The sequence below is a fragment of the Staurois parvus genome, unplaced genomic scaffold, assembly GCF_062004578.1.
Source record: "Staurois parvus isolate SC_StPar_1 unplaced genomic scaffold, SC_StPar_1.0 ptg000137l, whole genome shotgun sequence".
NCBI classification, from domain to species: Eukaryota; Metazoa; Chordata; class Amphibia; order Anura; family Ranidae; genus Staurois; species Staurois parvus.
The window spans coordinates 11,141,619-11,168,039 of record NW_028317933.1 but is presented as its reverse complement, the minus strand read 5'-3'; the positions used below and the strand labels follow the sequence as shown (position 1 = coordinate 11,168,039).

At 44.2% G+C, this 26,421-nt stretch overlaps 1 protein-coding gene across 1 annotated transcript in view; it reads right to left on the bottom strand.

Annotated features, from left to right (window-relative positions):
• The window catches only part of DLGAP4 (DLG associated protein 4), a 255,491-nt gene that overhangs the window by 33,029 nt on the left and 196,041 nt on the right, over positions 1 to 26,421 (bottom strand). The window contains exons 7-9 of the mRNA XM_089673346.1: positions 5,097 to 5,449; positions 2,107 to 2,195; positions 234 to 607 (exon numbers count right to left, since the gene is read on the bottom strand). Of these exons, the coding sequence (XP_089529472.1) occupies positions 234 to 607; positions 2,107 to 2,195; positions 5,097 to 5,449 (816 nt within the window). The remainder of the gene's footprint in view (positions 1 to 233; positions 608 to 2,106; positions 2,196 to 5,096; positions 5,450 to 26,421) is intronic.

The window sequence follows — 26,421 nt, the reverse complement described above, 5'->3', positions numbered from 1 at the left end:
GATGTGCGTGGCAGCAAGCGTGCTGGACTGAAATAGCAGTTTTGGGTGGAGTTGGAATGCAGATATCAGAATCCCCAAATCAATGAAAAAAATGTGTTTAAGCAAAGTTCAGATCTTTTATTTTTCTATTCACTTTACTTGCAAAACCAAAAGGTGAAGAATTCCAAAATAGCGGTCGTTCCATTGTGCTGGAGCACTAAGGCCCGCATATGATCACAGGGAATTGTACATACCTTCTTCACAAAGATTGTTGTCACCAGTCTCCTTCTGCATTTGTTTGCACCAACCCTCAAGTCTTTCTGTCTCAGCCTGCAAGAGCTTCAGGAACCAATGTCCATCCCTGCGGCATGCCCCTGTCTGGGCTGGCTCTGAAGAAGGGGGGGAGGCTGCAGAGTCCAGCCAGGGGTCAGGAGGAGGAAGGGCAGATGCCTCCATTTCCCCACCATCTCCATAGGAGAGGTGCTTTTTAGGGAGGGGTACTGGAGGGCCTGGAGTAGGCTGGCGGGGTGGCGGGCAGTCTGGAACACTCTTGTCAGATGAATTGCTGGGCTCCTGGGTGTCAGAGTCCGTTTCTTGCTTGGATGTCATGCTGCTGGAGCGGCTATTCCTGTTCATGAGATAAAATAAGATCTGAGAGTCTGCAGAGGGAGGGATCTCTTACATTAACCAACGACAGTATCAAAATGTCTGGGTATCAGTGCTGAAACTTTCTTTCATACTCCCTGAGTAGGCCACCTGCCTCTACAGTAATAGAAAAACGGCCAAAGAGGAAAAGGAGATACAAAAGTACTCATTAAACAGGAAGAACTCTTCTTCCATGAAAAATGTGTCCATGGTTGTAATACAGCTCTTCTGACCTCAGGCTATAACCTGCTTTTATGTAGGTACCCTTGACAACAACAAAAAATTATTTTAGGGTGCATAAAAACACAATAAAACCCCCCTTTTTTGTACAAATATAAAAGATGAGGTTGCACTAAGTAAACAGGTACCCAACATGTCAACATTAAAATTGCGTGTGCCTGTGAAATGGCAACAAACTTCAGTATCCCATATTTTCTATAGGCGACACTAAAAGCCAATACAGCTCATCAATGTGGCATTAACCATGAATAACTGGTGTACAATAATTGACTTCACTCCAGCTTGCACAGTGATCTATAACATTTGTAGGGCAATCACCCTTTGCATACTTAGACATCCCAAATAATACATTTGTATGTGTATGTAAGTGCACAGGGGGTGGTGAGCTTTACATTTTTTTTTCTAATTCTGTATCGGTCACATTAAAATGTTTAAAACCCCTTTTTTAAATGTAACTTTTTGTTATTACATGGGGTACCAATAGCCTATGTGATAGCAAAATAGGTGACAGGTTCTCTTTACGGAGGCATTCAGGGTTTCTTGAATGTCTCCCCTGTACTCGACTAGAGCGAATAGATCACAGCTGCTTCCTAGGGAAGTGACAGTGTTGGACCAGGAAGTGACATAACACACATCATATCCTGGTCCATTCACAAGAAGGGAGGATCTACAAAATGGATGTTCATTGAGCTCCTTCCACCCCACCCAGCAACAACCACCATGACCACACTGGGACAGCGGAGCCCAGTATACATGGCAGGGATGTAGTTGGGTGGTCGATACTTTGCAGTGGTTGTGATTGGACAGCTTCATAGCCACTCGTCCTACTTCCACCTAAAAGCCAACAGTTGGCTATACAAATGTACACAAACTCTTGGTCGGTAGAGCAGCTGGAGTGTGTATAAAAAGACGATCCAAGCTCTTTTTTTACAGTGGTTAAGATCTTTTCACCCTTTGAAGGCTTCTTTGTAGATCATCCACAAATCAGAGTAAATCACACCCCATACAGCCGTTATCTGTCAGCTTGTGTTACAAAGTCATTAGGTTCAATTCGCAAAGCTTTCACACAATGATAAGGATCTTTATTTTAGCCATGTGTCTATAATTTTCAAAGCTCAGACTAAGCTGAAAATAACTGTCACTCTTTACAAAATAAAGCCTCTTTTCCTTGTTTGCGATTCGTGAATGAACCCTACTTTGTGCAATCTTTCCATGACTCTATAGGTGTATTTCAAGACTTACCTCCACTCTTCTTCCACCTGGACCCCAATGGACTGAAATCTGGCAGGAGGGGGCAGCTCAGGGATAGGCACTGGTTGTATACTATCCACCTGATGTAAAGAAAATGACACTGAGCAAGGTATATACAAACACAGAATGTACTACTAATAACATTTTAGTATAACAATTCCAAGCCAAAATTTCACGTACAGAGGTGATATACAAGTAGGCTAGTCTTAAACAATACATCATGGCAGTGACTTTGTTAAATACAGTATACCTGAAATAATTGCAAGCCATACTACACTACTCCTTAGTGTTACTAAACCCAGGACCCTGCATTCTGGTCTCCCACAGTACACACAACATGGAAATGCAATTATTTTAGGAAATATAAACTGCTAAATACGTTTTCTGATCAGCAGTTAGAGCAGTCATGTGACTTCTATCAGTGCCCAGCAAAGCACTGGTGAAAGCTTGTAGGAGGAGTTTTCATTCTCCTACGACAGCCCTATGAGGCTGCATAACCCCTCACTCTCTGTCTGGACAGCGCTGATTGGCCCTGTGCTTTTTTTTTTTTATTTTAGTTTTACTAAACACATGAAAGTTTTTGAATCTCGAGATACTAAACGAAGGTGACAGCTGGATAAGGAGAGGATTGATAATCAGAAAAAAATTAGATCAATCACCTCTAGTGAATTTGATTTAAAGCGGAGTTCCACCCAAAAGGGGAAGTTCCGCTTTAAAGATTGGTCCCCCGCTCCCCATTAAGGATTGGCACAGGTACCCAAATTTGACAGGTACCCGCTCCCACTTCCGCTGCGATCGCCTAGGTGATCGGAAACAGAAGTTGTCCTCCTACGCTCCCTCCCCAAATCATTACAGTTCATGCGAAATTATCCAAGTGAACAAACACCGAAATTTTGTGCACAATATCAGAACAAACAATTATCATTTAATCAGTACAATATTTCTCCGAAAAAAATGTAGTGATGAAGACCACATATGCTTGGAAACTAAAAGAATACAGTACATCACTTCTGAAACTGTATCCCGTCATATGAGAATTTTCATAACTTTAGTAACTACTTAAATTTTTGCTATTTTTGCTATGAGACCAGCATGGAGGGAAAAAAAAAAAAAAAAAGGGACGATCTTTCATTGGATATTCTCATAATGTGTATGAGGCAGGTGTGGGGAAAGCACAGAGCTGTTTGTTTCTTTTGATCACAGAGGTGAAGGAAAATAAAGAAGATACCATGTTGCAGTTCTTCAAAAAGAGGTTTCAACTTTTGAATGTCTAAAAACATTATAGCGGTTTAAAGAACAAAGAGGACTCACACAACATCAGAAAAAGCTAAAAACATAACAGATTTTTTTCTATTTGCATGTGTTATATATCTGAAAAGGTGCTTTGTGATGTTCCACATATAATTTTGATCACATTAAGGGTTCAGGCAATTGGTCGTTAAGCCTTAAAATTGCATATTGGTTGCAATGCACATGCTCCTCTATTCCCGGGATTCACAGGATATTTTACAATGGGTCTAATGGCACAACAGGGGAAGCGCAGGCAGAACGACAAGAGTCTCTCTAAATAAATCTTAAAGGGTAAGTTCATCTTTGGGCACTGGAGGAGCATATAACATGTTCCCACTCCTACAGTCTCTTGCCAATCCCCCTTCCCCCTCATTGTGACAGCGGGCCAGGGATCTTCTCCCTGCACCCGCTGTTGCAATTTAAAAAGAAAACCGGCCTTCCTCCCACATCATTCATTCAGAGATCCTGAATGAATGATGTGGTTCAATGACCGTGGGATTACTGTGCTTGATTGGCGAGCAAACTTGCCTGACCTGAACCCCATAGAGAATCTATGGGGCATTGCCAAGGGAAAGATGAGAGACATGAAACCGAACAATGCAGAAGAGCTGAATGCCGCTATTGAAGCATCCTGGTCTTCCATAACACCTCAGCAGTGCCACAGGCCGATAGCTTCCATGCCACGCCGCATTGAGGCAGTAATTGCTGCAAAAGGGGCCCAAACCAAGTACTGAGTACATATGCATGCTTATACTTTTCAGAGGTCCGATATTGTTCTATGTACAATCCTTGTTTTATTGATTGCATGTAATATTCTAATTTTCTGAGATTGTGGATTTGGGGTTTTCATAAACTGTAAACCATAATCATCACAATTATGACAAATCACGGCTTGAACTATCTTGCTTTGCATGTAATGAGTCTCATATATTAGTTTCACCTTTTAAGTTGCATTATTGAAATAAATGAACTTTTGCACGATATTGTAATATTTTGAGTTTCACCTGTGTGTGTGTGTGTATATACACATACATACATACATACATCCATATATATATACATACATATATATATACATACATATATATATATATATACATACATATACATACACACACACATATACATACACACACACATATACATACACACACACATATACATATATATATATACATACATACATACATACACACATACATATATATATATCCTACTCTAGAGGGACAATGCTGCTCCTCCACAGTACAGTGAGTGAACGTTAACACCCTTGGGCAGAACATGTTACTAGCAGGATAATCAGGTGAAAATAAAAGGCCACCACATCACAGGACTGGTAAACAAAGATATTACATTTTTGTTTTAAGGTTCAGATATGCTCTAAGAACACTGAAATAATTCATGGAAATGAACATTGGAATGGCAACTGGAAACAGTCCAGTGACTCTGCAGGCATTTTAAGACCATTAATAAACAATAGTTCAAGTGAAGAATGCATTGTCCCACAACCACGGCCCTAGTCTAAAAAACTAGCTAACAATACTGAAGGAAAGATCTAAATGTAGGGAGCAAACTGTTCTTTTATCACAGAAAACATGAAGCATCAACATTTTTAACATCATATTATTTATTATCAATATTAAAATACTAGCTACCCTAGGATTGTGCAAGGTAATGCATTATTTGCTCACCTGGATTCCAATGGAGGATAGCTTGCGTTTTGGGAGAGGGTCTGGGGCACGAGGCTCTTCTCTAATAATTTTTACGGCTGCATTTTTTGGTGGGACTTCAGGAGGGACTTGCCGGATGGGGGTTGGGGGGCAAACACGGGTTACACTGGGGGCCCGGGTACTCTCAAGACTCTCAGTGGAGGTGCTGAGCCCTGACTGGCTGTTGCCTTCGCTCTGCCCCTCCTGTGCATCCAGGTAAGAGTCCTGGGCAGACTCTGTACTACTTTGTACAGTCACAGATATAAAGGGTTTGGAGGTGGTGCGAGGGGGCACCGGCGGGGGGGTCTTCTTGTAACCCACCAGACAAGAAGAGCCTATGGAAAGAAAAGAACAAAACAAGTTAATGTGTGCAGTAATCAGACCCCCCAACTGCACACTACATTACAGTGGTGTAGTTCAAACAAACTGATGACCTCTCCTAGAAATTCTGGGACAACTGTAGCAAATAAGTAACCAACCTTCCAATCCTACAGTTGACCATGAAACATACTACTGCAGAGAATATACCTGTAAAGATCAGCAGTCTACAAAGAATTGCACCAGAATGTTGTATAAATGTATACAGACCAGGGGTGGACTGACCATTTGGAAAATCGGGCACTGCCAGAGGGCCCGGGATCAGTATGGGGCCCCATGAGATGCCCCTGGTACCTTTTGTATAGGCTTTTTGGAGTTTGGCCAAGGACACAGGGGCCCCATGATCCCCTATTGCCCGGGGGCCCTGTGAGTTGTCAGTCCGCCCCTGATACAGACTGATTAAAAAAAGTTCTTATAGACATACCGAAGATCTACTCTTGTAGGTGGAGGGGAGGTTTATGTCACACTGTCCTGCCCCCTCCCTTGTAGTCTGCTACCCAGAGCTTTTAAACTCTGTAAGCTCGAAAGAGCAGGGCCCTCGAACCCCTCGTGTATCACATTGTATTGGTATTGTTCTGTCACATGTTCTGTCCCCCTTTGTAATGTACCGCGCTGAGCGAACTATTGGCGCTTTATAAATACTGTATAATAATAATAATAACTCTGTGCTTGCCCCATTCACTCCACGTTTGCCCAAGCCATTGGGGAGGTCAGAATCTCTCTGCACATCTAATGGGTCTCAATGGTCTTGGGCCACCTTAAGGGCCCCCAGAAGCAAACACAAATTTCAACGGATTCCCACAGAATTGGCCAAAATTAAGCCATGAGCGGCCCTGAAAGCACCACCTGACTCAAAAAAATTTGATTTAAAATCAAATGCTCCTTGAAACAACCACACCATCTTTTTCCAGAGCTTCCTGTGGGTTTTTCTTTGTATCCCAAACAATTGTTAGGCAGTTGTGGCTGCAGCCTACCTGACCTTGGCTGGGAATCAAGTGACCCCTGAACTTTGCACTTCTTAATAAGTGATTGAACAGTACTGACTGACATATTCAAGGTTTTGGATATCTTTTATATCCTTTTCCTTTTTTATAAAGTTCCATTACCTTGATATGCAGGTCTTTTGACAGTTATTTTCTGCTTCCCATGGCTCAGTATCTAGCCTGCTCAGTGTATCCACTGCAATCTAAAAAGCCATAGATTGGGAAATGAACTTTTAATTGCCATTTTAATCTGTGTGTGTCTGTACCAAGGCCAAACATTCCAGGGTAAGTAAACGTTTGATCAGAGTTTGTTAGTACATCTGATTGAATAGTGTGTTTGCAGATTTGCAGAGACGCACCACAATCCATTATTATTTCCTATGGGTCCTGTTCACATCTATACACTTTCCTCTAGTTTTTTTTCCTCTTTGGTACAGTGTTTTTTGGCTCCACAGAATTCAATGGAACCGTATAAAAAAAAAACACTATCTAAAATACTAAATGGTGGCTTGCAACTGCAATTTTACAATGAAATCCTTAGGACCAAGTTCCAACATCAGACAGAAAAATCCGAGACATACATGGATTAATGTTTGTAAAGCACTCGGCATACCCAGACATGATTCCAATAAGGCAGTTTTAATATCCCTACAAGGTTCAGAGCAGGAAGAAGCCAAGTGAATGATGACACATGCAGGAGACTATACACTTAGTGGAAAAACTGAAGCATACAGCAGGAGAGGAAAATACTGTACGGGTGGAAGATTTGGATTCCTGCAATTACTTCTCGGAATGCCACACTGACTTAAAGAATGTGCGCACACCAGTCACACGCTGGAGCTAAAACGTATAATTACACAAGCACAGGCAATAATCAAAACAGACAGCAAGCTATACAGCTAGTGACAATGTCACACAACATACCAGAGTGTGTGCATAGCAGACACATAGTATTACATGCCGCATAGTGCACATATGCAGACACCCAGCACAGACACTTTCAGGGATTAGTGTCTGACTCTGTATCCTGATTGCTTCCCTTGATGTCTGACCTACATTTCCTTCTCTCATCAGCTGGTGACATATCCAGGCCTACTGATTCGGCTCACAGCAACAACACGACTCCGCTTTCTTGCTCCACTTCGATCCGTACTAAAAACATCACAGCCTGAGATGCTAGAATAAGTACAATGTATAAGCTATACCACGATCACGGGAAGAGAATCAGGCATGGTCTCGAGCAGCAAACTCTTTTAAAGGAAAGCTGTACTGAGAAATAAATGGAGGCTACCTTGCTCACCTTCTTCTGAAACTACAAGTCATTTGGCTTTCTCCATAGATGACAACTGTCCCGGATTTGCTGGGACAGTCCAGAATATAGTGGGCTTGTCCCGATGAAGCTGTGCCCTAGGCTGCATTCCTGACATCACAGCATCACCCCCTTTTTTGAGTTACTAAGCATGCGCAATAACTCAAAACAGGATATTAACCTCCCTGGCAGTATGATTATTTCAGATTTTTGGTGCTGAAAGCGGTACCATTTTTTTGCATGGAAATATGTATTTTTTTTATTGTAGGCCTGTAATTTAGAAATAACTCCCTGAAATCTGTCTGAACAAGAGTCTAGTAAACATTCCGGATATGATAAAACTTGAAACACGAAATCATAAATTATAATTTCATAAATACTCATAAAAAATAAAATAATAAATTTAATTCAAGAATATAATCAAACCAAAAACACTGAAATTTGAAATATAGCGCCAAGTTTGCACATCGCTGAGCAAAGTCGCAAAATCGTTTTCAGTGTCTGGTGACGAATTTCCCCACGAATCATTATCACTCAATTCTGCAAGTGGTTCTAATGTACTATCGCTGTTCTCTAGCCGGTCTAAAACCGATTTTTACCGAAAGGGATGCTCTTTGGACGCCGTGGACTTTTCTAAGTTTCCAGGCAGAAAGAACAGTCAAAATGCAGGCAGGGCACAGGACAAAGCAGTAGGGACAAAATGTATGTGAAATGCTTTGATACAGGAATGTTTTGCTATGAAATAATCGTTTTTAAAAAATGTCTTTTAAAATTTTCAAATTTGCCGCCGGTTCCGGCGCCCGTACGTCCCGACGTCACAGGGACCGGAACACAGAAGCCAGATGCCGGCATCGGCCAGGGACGCTGCAGGGGACGCATCGCGGGAGCAAAGGACAAGGTAAGCGCTGTAGGGAATCCCTGTGCAACGCCGCATGGTAAGCCCGAGTGTAGCTCGGGGTTACCGCTTTTGGTACTGAAACTTTACCCCGAGCTACGGGAATACCGCCAGGTTAAATGACAGGATAGTGACTGCGAGTGAGCAGTTCCCACAGAATTAGAGGCAAGACAACAGAGAAAGTGGGCATGACTGAGCAAGACTGCCTAGAATGTAGACATTATCTGTGAAAGATTGCCCGGAAAGAAGGCATGGTAGCCTCCCTAGCGGTCTTATTATGTCCAGATTTCTGTGCTCAAAGTGGTACATTTTTTTGCATGGAAATATGTAGTTTTTTTTATTGTAGGCCTGTAATTTTTAGGAATAACGCACTGAAATCTGTCCGAACAAGAGTCTAGTAAACATCCCGGGTATGTTAAAATTTGAAACACGAAATCATAAATTATAATTTAATAAATAATCATAAAAAATAATAAATTTAATTCAATAATATAATCAAACCAAAAACACTGAAATTTGAAATATAGCGCCAAGTTCGCACATCACTGAGCAAAGTCGCAAAATCATTTTCAGTGTCTGATGACAAATTTCCCCACAAATCATTATCACTCAATTCTGCAAGTGGTTCTAATTTACTATCGCTTTTCTCTAGCTGGTCTAAAACTGCTTTTGACCTAAAGGGACGCTTTTTGGATGCCATGGACATTTCTCAGATTCCAGGCAGAAAGAACAGTAAAAATGCCGGCAGGGCACAAGACAAAGCACTCGGGACAAAATGTATGTGAAATGCTTTGATACAGTAATGTACTACTATGTGATTTTAGTGTATTTAGTGAATGTCACTTTTTGCCATTTTTAAAATTACCCACCAGTTCCATCCCCCGTACGTCCCGACATCGCAGGGAACGGAACCCGGAAGACAGATGCCGGCATTGGCCGGAGGACATTGCCGGGGAGACATCGCGGGAGCGCAGGACAAGGTAAGTGCAGAAGGGATCCCAAAGCAGCGCTGCAAGGTATTCCCGAGTGTAGCTCAGGGTTACCGCTTGTGGTGCTGAAACTTTACTCCGAGCTACACTCGGTAATACCTCCAGGGAGGTTAAATCTGCCCATACACTAATCGAATTTTGGCCCGTTCTTAGTGAACTAGTCGTAATTCAGTTTGTGAGTGGCACCCTCATGCACAACATCCTTTGAATATTGAAGGAACCAAGCAGAAAAATGTCAGCCAAAACAGCGGCAGTATTAAATGCGATTTTATTATTATTTTTTATGCAGTAGCCAGGGAATGACAGCTTTGAAATCGGAAGTGACAATATCATAGCTTCATTAATCGCAGAAGGGATGGGGGAACAGGTCTTCCTCTATCTCCTGCTTAAAGTAGAACCTAACCCATCGATTTAAAGGGCGCGTGCACACCATGATGCAGAGCAGTCAGTTTTTCTGCGTGCGTTCTGCAAGGGCACAATGATCAATCAATTGTTGTCTATGTGCCCTGTTCACACCACAACCTTAGTATCTTGTGCAGTTTTTTTGGAGCCCTACTTGCTGACATCATTGCAGAGGCTTCATCGCTGTTACCTGTACCCAGATGAGATGTGCTTACATGCTGTTTACCAGTAGATGTCTGGTGAGTGTACATCTGACAGAGATGGTGGATTCCCTATTGGATCACTTCACAATATTTCACCGTGATTGCTGTACTTATACCCTTACAATTTATAGCTCTTACTCCACTGATATTTTATGGACTTTATATATTCTCACTTTTATGCTGCACTTTACGGTTTTACATTTATTGAATATTTTTTGCATTTGATTTTTATATGCGGCAATTGACTGTTCCGCTGATCAATTTTATCTTTTTTTTCCCGATTAACTTTGCACTTTATTTTCACTAGAATATCACTTATTTTAGCACTGCACTTTCTATATATTTATCCATAAGCAGTTGTTACCTACAGTATACCTTGTTGCTAGCTGCTTTATAGTTCCAGCGCTTGCCTACGCTTGATACTTATTTTTATATTACCATATTTATCTTAGTCTTGCCATGTCTGGGCAGATTGGGAAATACAGTGGCAAAAATACAGAGTGATTAACGAATGGTAGCTGGTATAATTATTTACAATCGTAATCGTGTAAAAAGCTTCACTAAAACAAAGGTGAATCTGAAATGAAAGAGCGGCATCAGCAGGATTCCTACAATACGGCACAGATTTTAATCACATTTCATGTCTTCGAAATAAGATTGTAGCCTACTTTACAATTGTGACCCTCAAATTTAGAAGTCTACGTGGTCGTGTTTTGTGAGGCTGTAGAAATCTGAAATGTATGTCTATTTTGAGGCCTCTGACTGATACTTTCTATGAACATGGTTTGTATTAATGAAGAGTATATTAATATCAGGGCAAAGTTTTGCCTTTAGTCCCCCAATCCATCACTCTCCAGGAAATGGCCGCCAGGCCTCAGATGATGGTTTCATAGCAACGGCTCCATTTCCAGTGTTGCCGTGACGACACTCAGCTGAGCGTTGTCCTCCTAACTCCTTTGTTATTATGGCAACAAAGCTAGACCCGACCCTACCGAGGACATCAAGTTAACAACCAAAAGCCTCTTTTGAAGTCAAATCAAAACATGAAATGGTAATTACTTGAGTTATTACAAACCAGGCAGGTGCAGGAGTGGGCCCGTCAATGACTGCACTGCCCAGACACTTTGGCAAGCGCTCCGTTGCCTTCTGGGCTATGTACGGTGCACTAAGCGTTTCTGTCAACAAACTCAGCCAGACTAGTGGTAAATGCTTAACAGACTGAGGCTTGTAGCTTTACAAAAATCATTTTGACTTCTGTTTTCACTCGGGTTTGAAGGAAGGTCAGTCAACGGTCACATGGCCTGTTTGGGACAGCCATAGGACTTATTATTGACTCCGAGCCAAGTGCTTAAATTGCTGGCAAAACAGGTGGGAAAAGGATTTTCTCTGACAGTAGCTGCACTGTACCACTAAGACTGGCCAATATCGAAGGACAGTGGGACTTCCGGCAATCTGTCCCAGAGTTCCCACACTCACACGGTAAAATGATGCAGCTGAAGTCGCAAAAAATAAATAAATAAAAAAGGGTCACCTGATCACTGGAAAATCTGATGGTTTGTAACGTTACTCATCTCCAATGGAAAATGTATACAGCCCAAATAGGAAGCATATCTTGCTTGGATTGGGCCATGTACAGTTGCAAGAAAAAGTATGCGAACGTGGCGTTTTGCATGAATTGGGCATAAAATGTGCTCTGAACGTCATCTAAGTCACAACAATAGAAGAACACAGTCTGCTGAACATAATACTACACAAACATTAGATGTTGCCATGGTTTAATTGCACATAACATGTAAACATTCACAGTGCAGGGAGGAAAAAGTATGTGAGGCCCTAGCTTAATGACTTGCTCTTGCGCTTTGCTCTTGCAGTCATTTTTACAGGACGACCACGCCTAGGGAGAGTAGCAACAGTGCTAAACTTTCTCCATTTGTAGACAGTGTCTTACAATGGACACATGAACATCAAGGCTTTTGGAGATACTTTTGTAACCCTTTCCAGCTTCATGCAAGTCAACAGTTCTTGATTGTAAGTCTTCTGAGAGCTCTTTTCTGCGAGGCATGGTTCACATCAGACAGTGCTTCTTGAAACCAGTAAACCCAAAACAGGTGTGTGTTTTTTAAGGGTAGGACAGCTGTCAGCAACACATCCAATATCATCACACTGATTGGAGTCAAGGTTGGCTCACTCCTGGCTCCAATTAGCGCTGGCAGAAATCATTAAGCGAAGGCCTCACATACTTTTTCCTCCCTGCACTGTGAATGTTTACATGTTATGTGCAATTAAACCATGGCAACATCTAATGTTTGTGTAGTATTATGTTCAGCAGACTGTGTTCTTCTATTGTTGTGACTTAGATGACGTTCAGAGCACATTTTATGCCCAATTCATGCAAAACTCCACGTAATCCCAAGGGGTTCTCATACTTTTTCTTGCAACTGTATGACTCCATAGGAATAAAAATAAACATGGCTAAAAAAAAAAATTTAAATAGGGCAGCTGCTATTCTGTTTTGGTGTCATACCTACATTCCCCACTCACTGTTAACACACATTGCAATTCTTACACATCTTGAAGATCCCAATGCCCCTAGGCAAGTGTCCACTAGTGGTATGATCAAAGATGAATGCACAAATGACAGTTAATGTGGTTGTAAACCTCAGACATGAAATATGAACAAAGCACATGCCTTTATAGTGTGTACTTGTCTCAATCCAGGGCACCAAGTGTAATTTCTGTCTGCTGACCAGTTCCTTTGCCATTTGCATGAGTCACCTCTGACACGTTTTCCGAAACCAATAGAAAAATGTGTAGAGGGGGTGTGTGTCCCTTTCCTCCAATCAACTCTCAGGGCTCTCCTCCTTTAGCTCTGCAGGGTAATTTCTGCTTTCCGCCCTCTTTTTTTTGAACTCTCAGACAAGCTTTCTAAATTCAGTACTTTGAACAGATATGGAAAAGAAAAGACCGCAGATAAATGGGTACAACTTATGTAACAGCGTTTTTGTGTATCACGAGGCCAGTCACTTCACTGGGTATATGTCAGCATTTACAACCACTTTAACGCGGAACTAAACCTGCCTTACCTTTACAGCCAAAGATGCTGCCATCTTGGCCTCTGGTCTGCACTTGTCATGCTGCTGTACATGACATCACTTATGACACCAGCCATTTGATGGTTTGACAGTTCAGTTGAGAGCACAAAAACATGTGACAGGTATTGTACAAGGCATGACTTGAAAGTAATTGTTTTGAGAAACTGTTAAATCGTTGGGTTTAGTTCCACTTAAGGCACAGCTGCCTCTGTCAATAAGGTCAGTCGGCTGAGATCATGTGATGTAACTTTAGTACATGCGGCATCGGCCGGTTAAACAGAAATTGGATGACATTTGACCTGTTTGAATGGCCGCTGGTCTGACACAAACCAGCCATCCGCCCAGCTTCTGGTGAAGGGCCATGACGAAAAAAGGTTGCCTATCGGCTGCCAATCAGCGCTCTCGGCCTTTTGACTAGAATGTTTTGACGGTGGGCCATCTTCACTGTCAGAACACAATAGAACAGCAGGGGAGATCGCTGCACTAACATCCGATGGTTAGTGCAGCGACTCCTCCTCCTCAGTGGTCAATTTTTTTGGATAAAAAAAAAAAAAAAAGTCATTACTGCTCTCCTCCTCCAACACAGGACTGAGCTGCGTCTCTGATTCCATCCCCTCACATGCTCTCTCTCTCCTGATGCAGTAGCTCTGAGCAGTAATGACCGGGCCTCACTTAGCAACATCCTGGGAGTATTGCAGTCAGGCTTTAGGGGGTACATAAATGGCCTACACCTATAGCAAGGGCATTATTAAACTTTAATCAAAGTAGCACAGTTTGTTTTTATCTACAGACACCCTTTGCCTGTATAGGTAGTTTCTGGTAAAGGTGAACTAACGCTTTAAATGGGTTTTGTCAATGAGAACACCTTTTGATATCAGTAATTATTTTCCAACACATGTATGAATGGTTGTTACGACCACCAAAAAACTTTCCCACTATATATCAGGGGTCTCCAAATTTTTCAAACAAAGGGCCAGTTTATTGTCCTCCAGACTTGAGAGGCGGATTGTGGCCAGTGTCCTGGGCCCAGCATCAGAGAAAATAAACATTGCCTCAGGTTTGGTAGTCAGTTACATAGTGCCTGTGGTCAGTAGGAGGAGGAATAGTAGCCTATGAATTGGCGTCAGTGGAAGAGCGCCCCGCCACTGGCCTCAGTGGGAGGAAGAGCGCCCCGCCACTGGCCTCAGTGGGAGGAAGAGCGCCCCGCCACTGGCCTCAGTGGGAGGAAGAGCGCCCCGCCACTGGCCTCAGTGGGAGGAAGAGCGCCCCGCCACTGGCCTCAGTGGGAGGAAGAGCGCCCCGCCACTGGCCTCAGTGGGAGGAAGAGCGCCCCGCCACTGGCCTCAGTGGGAGGAAGAGCGCCCCGCCACTGGCCTCAGTGGGAGGAAGAGCGCCCCGCCACTGGCCTCAGTGGGAGGAAGAGCGCCCCGCCACTGGCCTCAGTGGGAGGAAGAGCGCCCCGCCACTGGCCTCAGTGGGAGGAAGAGCGCCCCGCCACTGGCCTCAGTGGGAGGAAGAGCGCCCCGCCACTGGCCTCAGTGGGAGGAAGAGCGCCCCGCCACTGGCCTCAGTGGGAGGAAGAGCGCCCCGCCACTGGCCTCAGTGGGAGGAAGAGCGCCCCGCCACTGGCAAGCAAAGGGTCATATCCGGCCAGCAAGCCGCAGTTCGGAGACCACTGCTATACATGAAGCGTGGTTGCACCAGCTTCCATAGGGCCTGTGTTGATTGGACTTTTGTTGATGGTATTAGTATGACATCAGGCTGAGAGGCTTGCTTCAGAAAGCACTTGGAACGAACAGACGCATTTGACCTTTTCTGACCTGCTTTAAGTGGGTTTTGAATTCCTATAGACTACATTGAAATGCAAAACCCATTTGAAGCGAATAAAAGCCCATCAACAAAGGCTGTGCAGAGGGGGAGCTCATCAGTAATGGGGGCCTACTATACATCACCACAACTTTGGCATATTTAATTTTTTAAAATGTTGCCCACTATAATACAGCTCTGCCTCAGACATCGATTATTGAAAACTCAGATCAGAAGACCTATAAATATCATATACGAGAGGCTTACTATAGTGCTGCACTAAACAGTGTAGTTCTCAGATTTAATAACTTGTGAAAGCCATGTATAGTTAAAGGCTTTTTTCTTTTTTAATCTGTAATATAAAGGCTGATCCCCAATTCAGGCCCTGCAGATACAACATGGAGGTGATGCCCCCCGCCTTTGTCCAAGTCAGTGCATTAAATGCATACTGTATGGGGTGACGTGTGTGTAGGCTGAGGGTAGATAGGGAATCAGCAGTTGAAATAGTGATCATATTTTTCACACAATTACCCCAGACTAGAACAAGAGAACCTTTTGTTCCCAAGTCGCATAATATAGTAGATGTGATATTATCAGGCAGGATGACACAGGGTGGAGGAGCCCCATTTGGAACATTATCCTCATTTCACGCCATTACGTCAGCTGTATAGGAGCAGCTCAGCAGGGACCAGGGTGTGTATTTCTAAATATGGAACTGAGGCCTTATAATAACGCTACAATCATGACAGCCAATTACATTGACATCCAATTATAAAAACACAAATAATATCACCGCTTTTCCTGGAACCAAGTCAAATTTTCTATTACTTACAGCAACTACACATCTACCGCACATTAACTACACATCAGCAAACAATACATACACTAAATGCATATTGTTACATTGTATCATATGTATACTTTCAGACACATCGTTTAAAGAGGATGCAAACCAGGTTTGCTATAACCTAACTCAACATTAGATTTTATGCATCCTTTTAGGCTGGATTCACTCTTGCTCTCTCTCTAAAAAAAAAAAAAAAAAAAAAAAAAAAAAGATAAATTGCTCTTCAAATTGCGACTAAGAAGCTGCTGTCAGGCATTCAAGGAGGGGTTCCCTTTTATTGTTGTTGCTGTAAGGCAGTTTTTAATGGGACTAATGCCAGGCTTTTGGCTTGTGTTTGGTGCAGCCTCATTGCCTTGAATGGCAATTTTGACAAGTACACAACCCCCTTCTACTTTAGGAAGTTGGGACTGCAGTAAAAACCGCAGCTCAACTTTTTTACCTCCCCCCAGCCACCCATGTGAAAGAGGCCTTAAGCCCCTTCTTTACGAAGGACTTGATCAGGTCCACCTATCGGTTTTTCATGCAGACCTGATCGGACCATCCATTCACCCTAAGGAGTGTTGGTTGTAAGTGTACCTCTGTCTGATTATACCCTACCCATAAGTGTACTTCTGTCCAGGGGCGGACTGACCATTTGGAAACTTGGGCACTGCCTGAGGGCCCGGGGTCAGCAGGGGGCCCCATGAGATGCCCCGGTGCCTTTTTCATAGGCTGTTTTGAGTTTGGGCATGGACACAGGGGCCCCATGAGTTGTCAGTCCGCCCCTGCTTCTGTCTGATTATACCCTAGCCGCTTATCTCCTAACACACACAGGGATCCATCTCCTACTAGAAGAAATCGGAAGGCAGTTGGGTGTATATGGACACGAAGTCCATTTACTCCCGGCCACCTATACAGCAGAGCGGGCTCGGTCTGTGTCCGCTCTGCAGAAACTGCCATGGACAGATACTTTGCTGATCAATTCGGGGCCTTAAGCACTATAATGTGTCCTAAACCCCACTACTAAAAATATACCTCCCCACTTCCCCTATCTCCTACCCTAAACCACTGCTAAATTCCCTGACACCTACCGGTCTCATACACCAGGATATCTCGAGATCCTAGTGCATTGGACTGGGATGTCCAGCTATATCATTGGTGATCTGAGCAGTGTTGGCCGACTCCAGGCAGAGCTGAATCACTGTGGTTTTTAGGGTACTCCAGGCAGAGGTCCATTGTTTTCAGCACCCCCTCACGCACTCCATAATGTAAAATAAAAAAAATTTAAAAAAACCACACCACACCAAAAACAGAGGAAAACAACACAAAAGGTGGACAGGGCTGAGACCCCAAGCACAGATTCCTCACTGCTGGAATCCCCAAAGAGCTACCAGATGCTGCAAAGAGGGAATTATTAATTTTGCACAGACAGATGCTTTAAATCCCTTTAATCTCCATGAATAAAGCGGTCTAAAGGCTAGGCTCACACGAATGCAGTTTGCGTTTGATCAGTTTCTGCAGTGCGTTTTGTGCCGCTTTTTGATGCGTTTTTTTCCCAACTTGTTGCTGGGCAGAATAAAACAAATAAAAAAAAAAACGCACTACGTGTTTTTCTACAGCATCTCCATTGAAATATATAGAACCAAAAACGCAACATTTTGCATTTAAAAAAGTCCCTGACCCTTTCAAAAACAAAAAGTGAAAATGCGGAGATGTGAACCTGTCCCATAGGAACTCATGTTAAAATGGACTGCTGTGCGTTTCTGCAAAACGCATAGGTATGAATAAGAGAACATTGATCTCACCCTGCGTTCCTTACAGCAACCACTCAGAGTTTTCCTTTTCTATCTAACTACAAACAAAAATTGGTTTCTACAATTAGAACATCTGAGACAATTCCTCCGGCAGACACATGAATAAATAATGCTCTTTGTACCAGACAACAAGTTTGCTCAGCAGTGATCTGCATTACGCACAAGTTGTATTTGCCATCATCTTAGATTGTAAGCTCCAAGGGCAGGACCCTCCTAACCCTCTTGTATTGAACTGCATTGTCTCCCGTTATATTGTAAAGAGCTGAGCAAACTTGGCGCTATATAAATCCTGTATAATAATAATAAATTAAATGACACGCATGCAACATTCAGCACAAACAAGCAGGTAAAAGGCTTTTCCATGCACATATTAGGTGTACAGCGATACATGCAGCATTGGCAAGCATAGCGCAGGTCCTGCCGACAGATGACACCGAGCTGATCAAAGCTGTCATCCCAAGCAAAGTTGAGGAGCGCTGTAAGAGACAGACCTTGTGTGTCGTCCTCTGTAGTGGAAGTGATCTCCTGTCTTGCGGGATGCTGTGTTGGGTGTATACTCAGTACCACCCTATTGTGTGTTGAATTACACAGGCTTACATAAGTTGTGAGTAATGGCACACATGCACCGCACCCTGCCGAGCACTGCACCCCCATACTGTGAAATAACAACCCTGTCACTGCATCCTGTAGGACGCAAATCTTCGGCATCATAAAAGCCTCCCTTGGAAAGCTGCTTGTGTATTAATCATTGCTTGGCTCAGCATCTCCTCTCTTGGCGAAGCAGCACAAAGCCACAACAATTCTTTCCTAAGAAGTGTGCGGCGGGGCCGGGATCAACCACCTGAACACAGACTGACGTGCCCTAGTTCCCCCTGGAGTCCGAAGGGTTAAGTGTAGTGCTGTCAAAGTACTGAGCTGGCAGCCACGCCCACTGTTAAAGAGCCGGCTGTCTGTGTGAAAAGCACCTTCAGCCAGGAGTCAGGGAAATCACATGCCAGGCGTGTCATAGATTTCTGCGTTCACGCCGGGTGGCTGTAGACCTTTCACAGATTTTTACAAAACAATACAAAATCTGATTTCCTTCTACTGGATCCTCTACATGAGGTCACAGCCTGCCGGGAAGTTAGAGGAACTTTGAGGAAGGGGAATGTGAAACAGAACATCAAACCGGCATCGCCTGCTAGACAGGTCGATCTGCAGGAAGTGACAATGCATTCACTGCAAAAGGCAGCGGCAGTTAGAATGAGTACAGACTCACACAACTGTCTTCCTGTCAGCTGCTGGTCCTGTTTACACAGACATCCACATGGACAGCTGGTGTGCAGCTGCTTCTATGGGCGCTCCCAGAGTGTCTGCTGTGTACACGGAGGTTTGATTGCAGACAAGTTCCTATACATTCCTCGGGCCAGACGTGCAGAAAAGTTAAAAACAGTTAAATACATTTCCCGCAGCACCTGCAAATAAAGCCGACGTTTAATCTGCCAATGTTTCATCTTCTCTGGTTCCTCATTTCCCCCTCATCAACCTGATAATGGGATTTTAAAATAAGCCCTGTCTTTTATTACATGCCTTATTATAGACCCAGTGACATCATCACTATGTCTCTGTGCTTCTCTATGCAATGCAAGCGGATGGTGGGAGGGACTGGCAGGGTGTTGTACATCGCATCCTGAAAACATCACAACCCCCTGCCTCAGTACTCCTCTTAAAGTGGTGAATGAGTGCCCCCGTAGCACACAGCTTGCAGACGTGGAGGAGAAGACAGCGCTGGTGGGGGACCAGAGGAGGAGGTAAGGGGCGGCTCTCAATACCATTGCAGAGAGCAGGTAAGTATACCATGGTTATTATTTTAACCTCAACCTCTCCAAAACCGAGCTCCTTGTCTTCCCCCCTGCCCACTCCCCCCCCCCCCCCATCCTATCCATCACTACCAACAACACCACCATCAATCCCACACCACAAGCCAAAGTCCTTGGCATCATTCTGGACTCAAACCTTTCCTTCCAACCTCATGTCAAATCACTTACAAACACATGGAGGCTCCACCTCCGCAACATCGCCAAGATACGCTCCTTCCTTACCCCAGACACCACTAAACTACTCGTACACTCCCTGATTATCTCGCGCCTCGACTACTGCAACTCCCTCCTCACCGGCCTACCCCAGTGCAGGCTCTCCCCGCTTCAGACCATCCTGAACTCAGCGGCTAGGCTCTTCCACCTCACCAACCGCTCCACCTCTGCCACCCCCCTCTGCCTCTCCCTCCACTGGCTCTCGGTTGGCCAACGCATCAAATTTAAACTACTAACTCTGACCTACAAAGCCATTCACAACACTGCCCCTAACTAACACTCTACCCTTCGCTCCTCACAGGACCTCCTATCTTGCTCTCTGGTCTCCTCCTCCCAAGCACGACTGCAAGACTTCTCCAGGTCCTCCCCCATCCTCTGGAACTCACTACCCCAATCCATCAGACTGTGACCTTCCCTCCTCATCTTCAGGCGCTCCCTCAAAACCCACCTCTTCAGGGAAGCCTACCCCACCCTCACCTAACAGCCGTTCCACTTCATTCCTCCTACCACTCCATCCCCCACAGCCACTTCCTCCTGTACCACTACCCCCTCCCTCCTAGATTGTAAGCTCGAAAGAGTAGGGCCCTCTAACCCCTCATGTGCTGTTTGTTTTTGCTGTACTGTTTCATGTATTGTCCCCCCCTCTATTGTACAGCGCTGAGCAAACCCTTTGGCGCTATATAAACTCGATGTAATAATAATAATAACCACTTCAAGTCCGGACACTTTCACCCCCTTCATGTCCAGGCCAATTTTCAGCTTTCAGTGCTATCACACTTTGAATGACAATTGCGCGGTCATGCAACACTGTACTCATATGAATTTTTTTGAGACAGATAAAACTATTTTGGGTGGTATTTATTCACCACTGGGATTTTTTTATTTTTTTTGCTATATAAATGAAAAAGTCAAAAAATTTTTTTTTTAAGTTTTTCTTATAAAATTTTGCAAAAAAAGAATCTTTCTTCATAAATCTTGGCCAAACGTTATGCAGTTATCTTTTTCATAAAACAAATAACCCAAATTAGTTTATAACTAAAAATTATAAATTTTTTAAAAATGTTTTTACATTTTTTTTTTTAATATTTGTTTTTTAACATACTGTCACCCTAGCAGTACAGTGTCACCATGGTGACACTGTACTACTTGTGGGGGGCGATGAAGATTTTTTTTTTTTTACATTGATTGCTTTTACACCCATAAAGGCTGTAAAAACAATCATTTCTCTTTCTCTCTGGCAGCCATTGAGAAATACTGTGGGAGCTGTGATTGGTCACAGCTTGTCACATGGTATAAGGCTGTTGTGAATAGCCTTGTACCATGTGACCTCTGTGATCATTCACAGATTTCACTAGTAGTAAGTAATGATGTCAGAAGTGACGTCTTGTTTACTACTATTCATGTGATCAATGATTGGCCAATCAGTGATCACATGATCGGGACCTCTACAGCGATCGGTGTCTTCCGGACACAGGCTAAAATGGCGGGCGCCGTTTATAAAACGGCAACCAGCTCCTGCACTGCTCCCATCCGGCCGTTTATATACATGGGACGGACAGGAAGTGGTTAAGTAAAAAAAAAACCTACAACAGTTAAAGTGGTTCTAAAGGTTCAAGGTTTTTTTACCTTCATGCATTCTATGCATGAAGATAAAAAACCATCAGTGTGCTGTTCCCCTCTCAGCATCCTAATACTTACCCGAATCCCACTGCGATCCAAGCCTAAACTCTCCAGGGACTCTCCCTACTCACTGGCTGAGACAGCAGCAGGAGCCAATGCCTTCCACAGCTGTCAATCACAGCTAGTGAGCCAATGAGGAGAGAGTGGGGTAGGGCCAAGTTGCAGCTCTGTGAATGGAAATGCAGAGCAGCAGCTCAGGAGCGAGTCTGCTTGGGTGCCCCCATAGCAAACTGCTTGTTCTGGGGGCACTTGGAAGGAGGGAGGGGTCAGGAGCGCTGGCAGGGGACCCCAGAAGAGGATCAGGACTACTCTGTGCAAAAACCACTGCACAGAGTAGGTAAGTATGACATGTTTGTTATTTAAAAAGGTCTTTACGATCACGTTAAGAGCCCTAAAAGGGGTATTAACCACAAAACCAAAAATGTAAAATATTGCAGCTTACCGATCATTAGATGTGGCAGCTGCATTTTTTTTGTTATTTTTAGGCTTTTCCCCTCTGTTTTCACCTGCTGATCTAGCCAGTAACACACCTCCTGTACTAGAGTGCTCCCACTCTGGATGAAGGAGCAAAGGAGACACCTTTGGACAGCAGCACTTGACAGCCTGGGGGGGAGGGGAGTGTTAGATGGACTAGCAGATTTAGATATACTAACAAATTGAAGCCAAACTCCAGCTAACACTTTATAAGCAGTTACAGCAGTTTTATTCCTTTTGGGATAAAGGTTTTACATAAATAAAAGCTGATAATTGTAAGCACCCCTGTCAGTGGTGAATGGTTTGTCTCATCTGTGTAAAGGGTACTTCTGCAGGACAGCTTGTTCTTTTGAAAAGCAAAAGACATAGTGGCTGGATCACCAGGTGAAAATAGGAAAAAGGAAAGAAAGCCTAAAAAAAGAAAAGAAAAAACGATCGCAGCCATCACATCTAAGAATTAGTAAGCTGCAATATAATAAATGTTTGGGTTTAATACTGCTTTAATGCTGATGCAACCAATGGGCTGACTCCTGGGAGGAGTTATGCAAATATCAAAATGTCTTGATATGTTGGTGGCAGGCTGGAGGACTAGGAGGTGTTCTAGGCTGGCTGTATTTGCATGCCCACATGTGATTCTATGACTCCAAGCAATGGTGGGACAAGGTCACTTAGAGCCCAAGGTAAACATGCCAAACTGCACCCCCCTCCTCCAAGATGTATGTAGGTATCAGCAAAAATCCCCCCCCCCCCCCAAAAAAAAATTGGGCACTAGTCTGCATGCTTCACCCCCCCCAAAAGCATAAATTCCCCCTCCTCCCAGTACAAATCTGCCCCCCTACTGAAATCCCCCCTCCCAGCTGAAAACTTTGCCCCCCCCAGTTCAAATCCCCACCCCCCACAAAAAAAAAAAAAAAAAAAAAAAAAAAAACAACACCTCTCCTAGCACAAATCCTCTACCCCCCCAACTTTCCACTCCGAGCACAGATCCCCCCCTCCACCTCCAAAGCCCCCCTCCCAGAATATATCACCCCCCCCTCAAGTTTCCTCTACTAGCACAAATCTTCCTCCCCCATTCCAACACAAGTCCTCCAAATCACCACTCCTAGTACACCGCCCAAACAATTCTTTCCCCGTTCTCCTAGGTCCCTCTCCCTACGCAAACCCCCCCCCCCCCATACCAGGTACCAGAGTGCCCAGGGCAGTCGACCCTCATGCCCACCCCTTTTCCCAGCCCTGCCACCATGCTTGAAGGAACTCAAGGAGACCGTAAAGATGGTGAGAAAAGAGCTAGATAACGCTGGACGTCCACCAGCCAGGCATTGAGGTGGTCTCTACCTGACTTGATGGAGCTTCTAATACACACTGCGAGAAGCTTACAGTGTGCAGTGAAATCAGAGTGCTTTAAGTACAGGAGAGGAGCCAGTACAAAATAAGCAAGACTGAAAGGAAGACTAGATCTCAGCTGTACTTTGGATGTTTAAGCAGACTTCACACCTATCATTGTGCCTTACTGCAGCATAAAGACTCCAACACAGTATCGGTAGTGGATCCAATAGTATCGTATCTAGTGGCTGTACATGGGCATACTCCAGTACTTGGATAAACATGCACATGTGTAGGGAAGCATGACCTTGGACCCAGACTTCTGGGGGGGGCTTGTGCGTGAAACGTTTACAGAAAGAAATATAAAAGAAGAGCCGTCTACAGGAGCCCAAGTCGATCCATCGATCGACTTGGGTACAACTAGCCTGTCGGATTTTCTGACATTTGATTATAGCCAGCGGCTATAGCCACTAGCAGTAACCATTGTGTTCTGCCCGCCAGCAAAACACGATAACGCAGCAGGAGCCATTCCCCCATCAACACTGACTGGGGAAATCGATACATTTTCTTTCCTTTCACCCCTAGGGGAAGAAAAGAAAATCAAGTAATCTATGGGCTGCTTAAGCAGTAAAGCATGTTTGTTATACTCACTGTGGAACCTAAGGGGTCAATCCTCTGCATTGTGTAAAAAGGCTGCTTGATCCGGTCTTCTCCGATTCTCCCCTTTTTGTACTGTCCCCAATCCATCTGCTGATAGAACAGAGCCTTGGGAGCAAGCTGCGCAGGCTCAGTGTAGTCTTGGGAGAGTGCATGTGATCAGCACAGGGCCAATCAGCGCTGTCCAGACAGAGGGTCAGGGTTCATGCAGCCTCATAGGACAGTCAGAGGAGAATGAGAACTCCTCCTACAAACTTTAACCAGTGCTCTGCTGGACACTGACAGAAGTCACAAGAGAGCTCTAACTGCTGATGAGAAAAAGGTATTTAGCATTTTATATTTACTAAAATAATTGCATTTCTATGTTCTGTGTACTGCGTGAAACCCGATATAGTGAATGCAGGGTCCAGGGTTTAGTAACAGTTTAAAGCAGTTAATAATGACCATTATTTAGAAATGCAGCACACCATAATGCACAGTATATATGTTCTGGTATGCTCTACTATAAAAACGCACTGGGGTGCCATTCACAAGAGCAGATGTATTTGGTTTTTGTTTTTAAGCTCGGGGCGTGGTATACAAAAAAAAAAAAAGTGCACTAGGGTGTGTAACTGGTCCTCTCCCAAAAAGGAAGCATCTCACTGACCCCCCCTCTCACGGTACAAGACTCCTGACGGGTGAAAGGAAACCTAGTCTACCAAGCCAAAAGCCTGGCTGACCCATCTCCTGCCCTGCCAAAACTGACCACTGAATACTAGGTTAGGGGTGCGTTGGATGTGTCGTAGTAACAAGTGTTAACATCTGCGTTTTAGCATGTGCTGCCACAATGCACAAGAGTGGTAATAAAGGCCTTTTCATGATTTATACCTACATGTAGGCCTATAATAAGACTTACCTGTAGGTTCAGTAAATATCTCCTAAAAATGTACCATTTAGGAGATATTTACTTTAGCAGCGCAGGTGATATCACCGGCACATGTGCACTGCCATCTCATAGGACAACGTGCCATCCATTGAGAGAGCCGTGCTGTGCCCGAGACTCCCACACGAAAGTGTAGGAGTGACGTCATGGCGGCTCAGCCACTCAAACGGATGCAGCCCGTGAACCAGTGAGAAAGACCGGGTGAAGATGGAAGAGCCTACAGTGGCCAACACAACACTTCGTTTTCAGGTACGTCTTTCATGATGTGCGATGCATAATAGTACAATACACACTATATTGCCAAAAGTATTGGGACGCTTGCATTTACACACACATGAACTTTAATGGCATCCCAGTCTTAGTCCGTAGGGTTCAATATTGAGTTGGCCCCGCCCTTTGCAGCTATAACAGCTTCAACTCTTCTGGGAAGGCTGTACACAAGGTTTAGGAGGGTGTCTATGGGAAGGTTTGACCATTCTTCCAGAAGTGCATTTGTGAGGTCAGGCACTGATGTCGGATGAGAAGGCCTGGCTCGCAGTCTCCACTTTAATCCATCCCAAAGGTGTTCGATCGGGTTGAGGTCAGGGCTCTGTGCAGGCCAGTCAAGACCCTTCACCCCAAACTTGCTCATCCATGTCTTTATGGACATTGCTTTGTGCACTGGTGCGCAGTCATGTTGGAACAGGTAGGGGCCTTCCCCAAGTTGAGAGCATGAAATTGTCCATAATGCCTTAGTATGCCGACGCCTTAAGAGTTCGCTTCACTGCAACTAAGGGGCCAAGCCCAACCCCTGAAAAACACCCCCACACCATAATCCCCTCTCCAAACTTTACACTTGGCACAATGCAGTCAGGTAATTACCAGTCTCCTGGCAACCCCCGAACTCAGACAAGTCCATGGGATTGCCAGACAGAGAAGCGCGATTCATCACTCCAGAGAACACATCTCCACTGCTCTAGAGTCCAGTGGCGGCGTGCTTTACACCACTGCATCCACTTTGCATTGCACTTGGTGATGTAAGGCTTGGATGCAGCTGCTCGGCCATGGAAACCCATTCCATGAAACTCTCTACACACTGTTGTTATACTAATCTGAAGGCCACATGAAGTTTGGAGGTCTTTAGCTATTGACTTTGCAGACAGTTGGCGACTTCTGCGCACTGTGCGCTTCAGTATACGCTGACCCCACTCTGTCATTTTTCATGGCTGAGTTGCTGGTGTTCCCAGTTGCTTCCACTTTGTTATAATACCACTAACAGTTGACCGTGGAATATTTAATAGTAAGGAAATGTCACGGATGGACTTATTGCACAGGTGACAACCTATCACGGTACCACGCTTAAATTCACTGAGCTCCTGAGAGCGACCCATTCTTTCACAAAATGTTTACAGAAGCAGTCTGCATGCCTAGGGGCTTGATTTTATACACTTTTGGCCATGGAGGTGATTGGAACACCTGAATCCAATGATTTGGAAGGGTGTA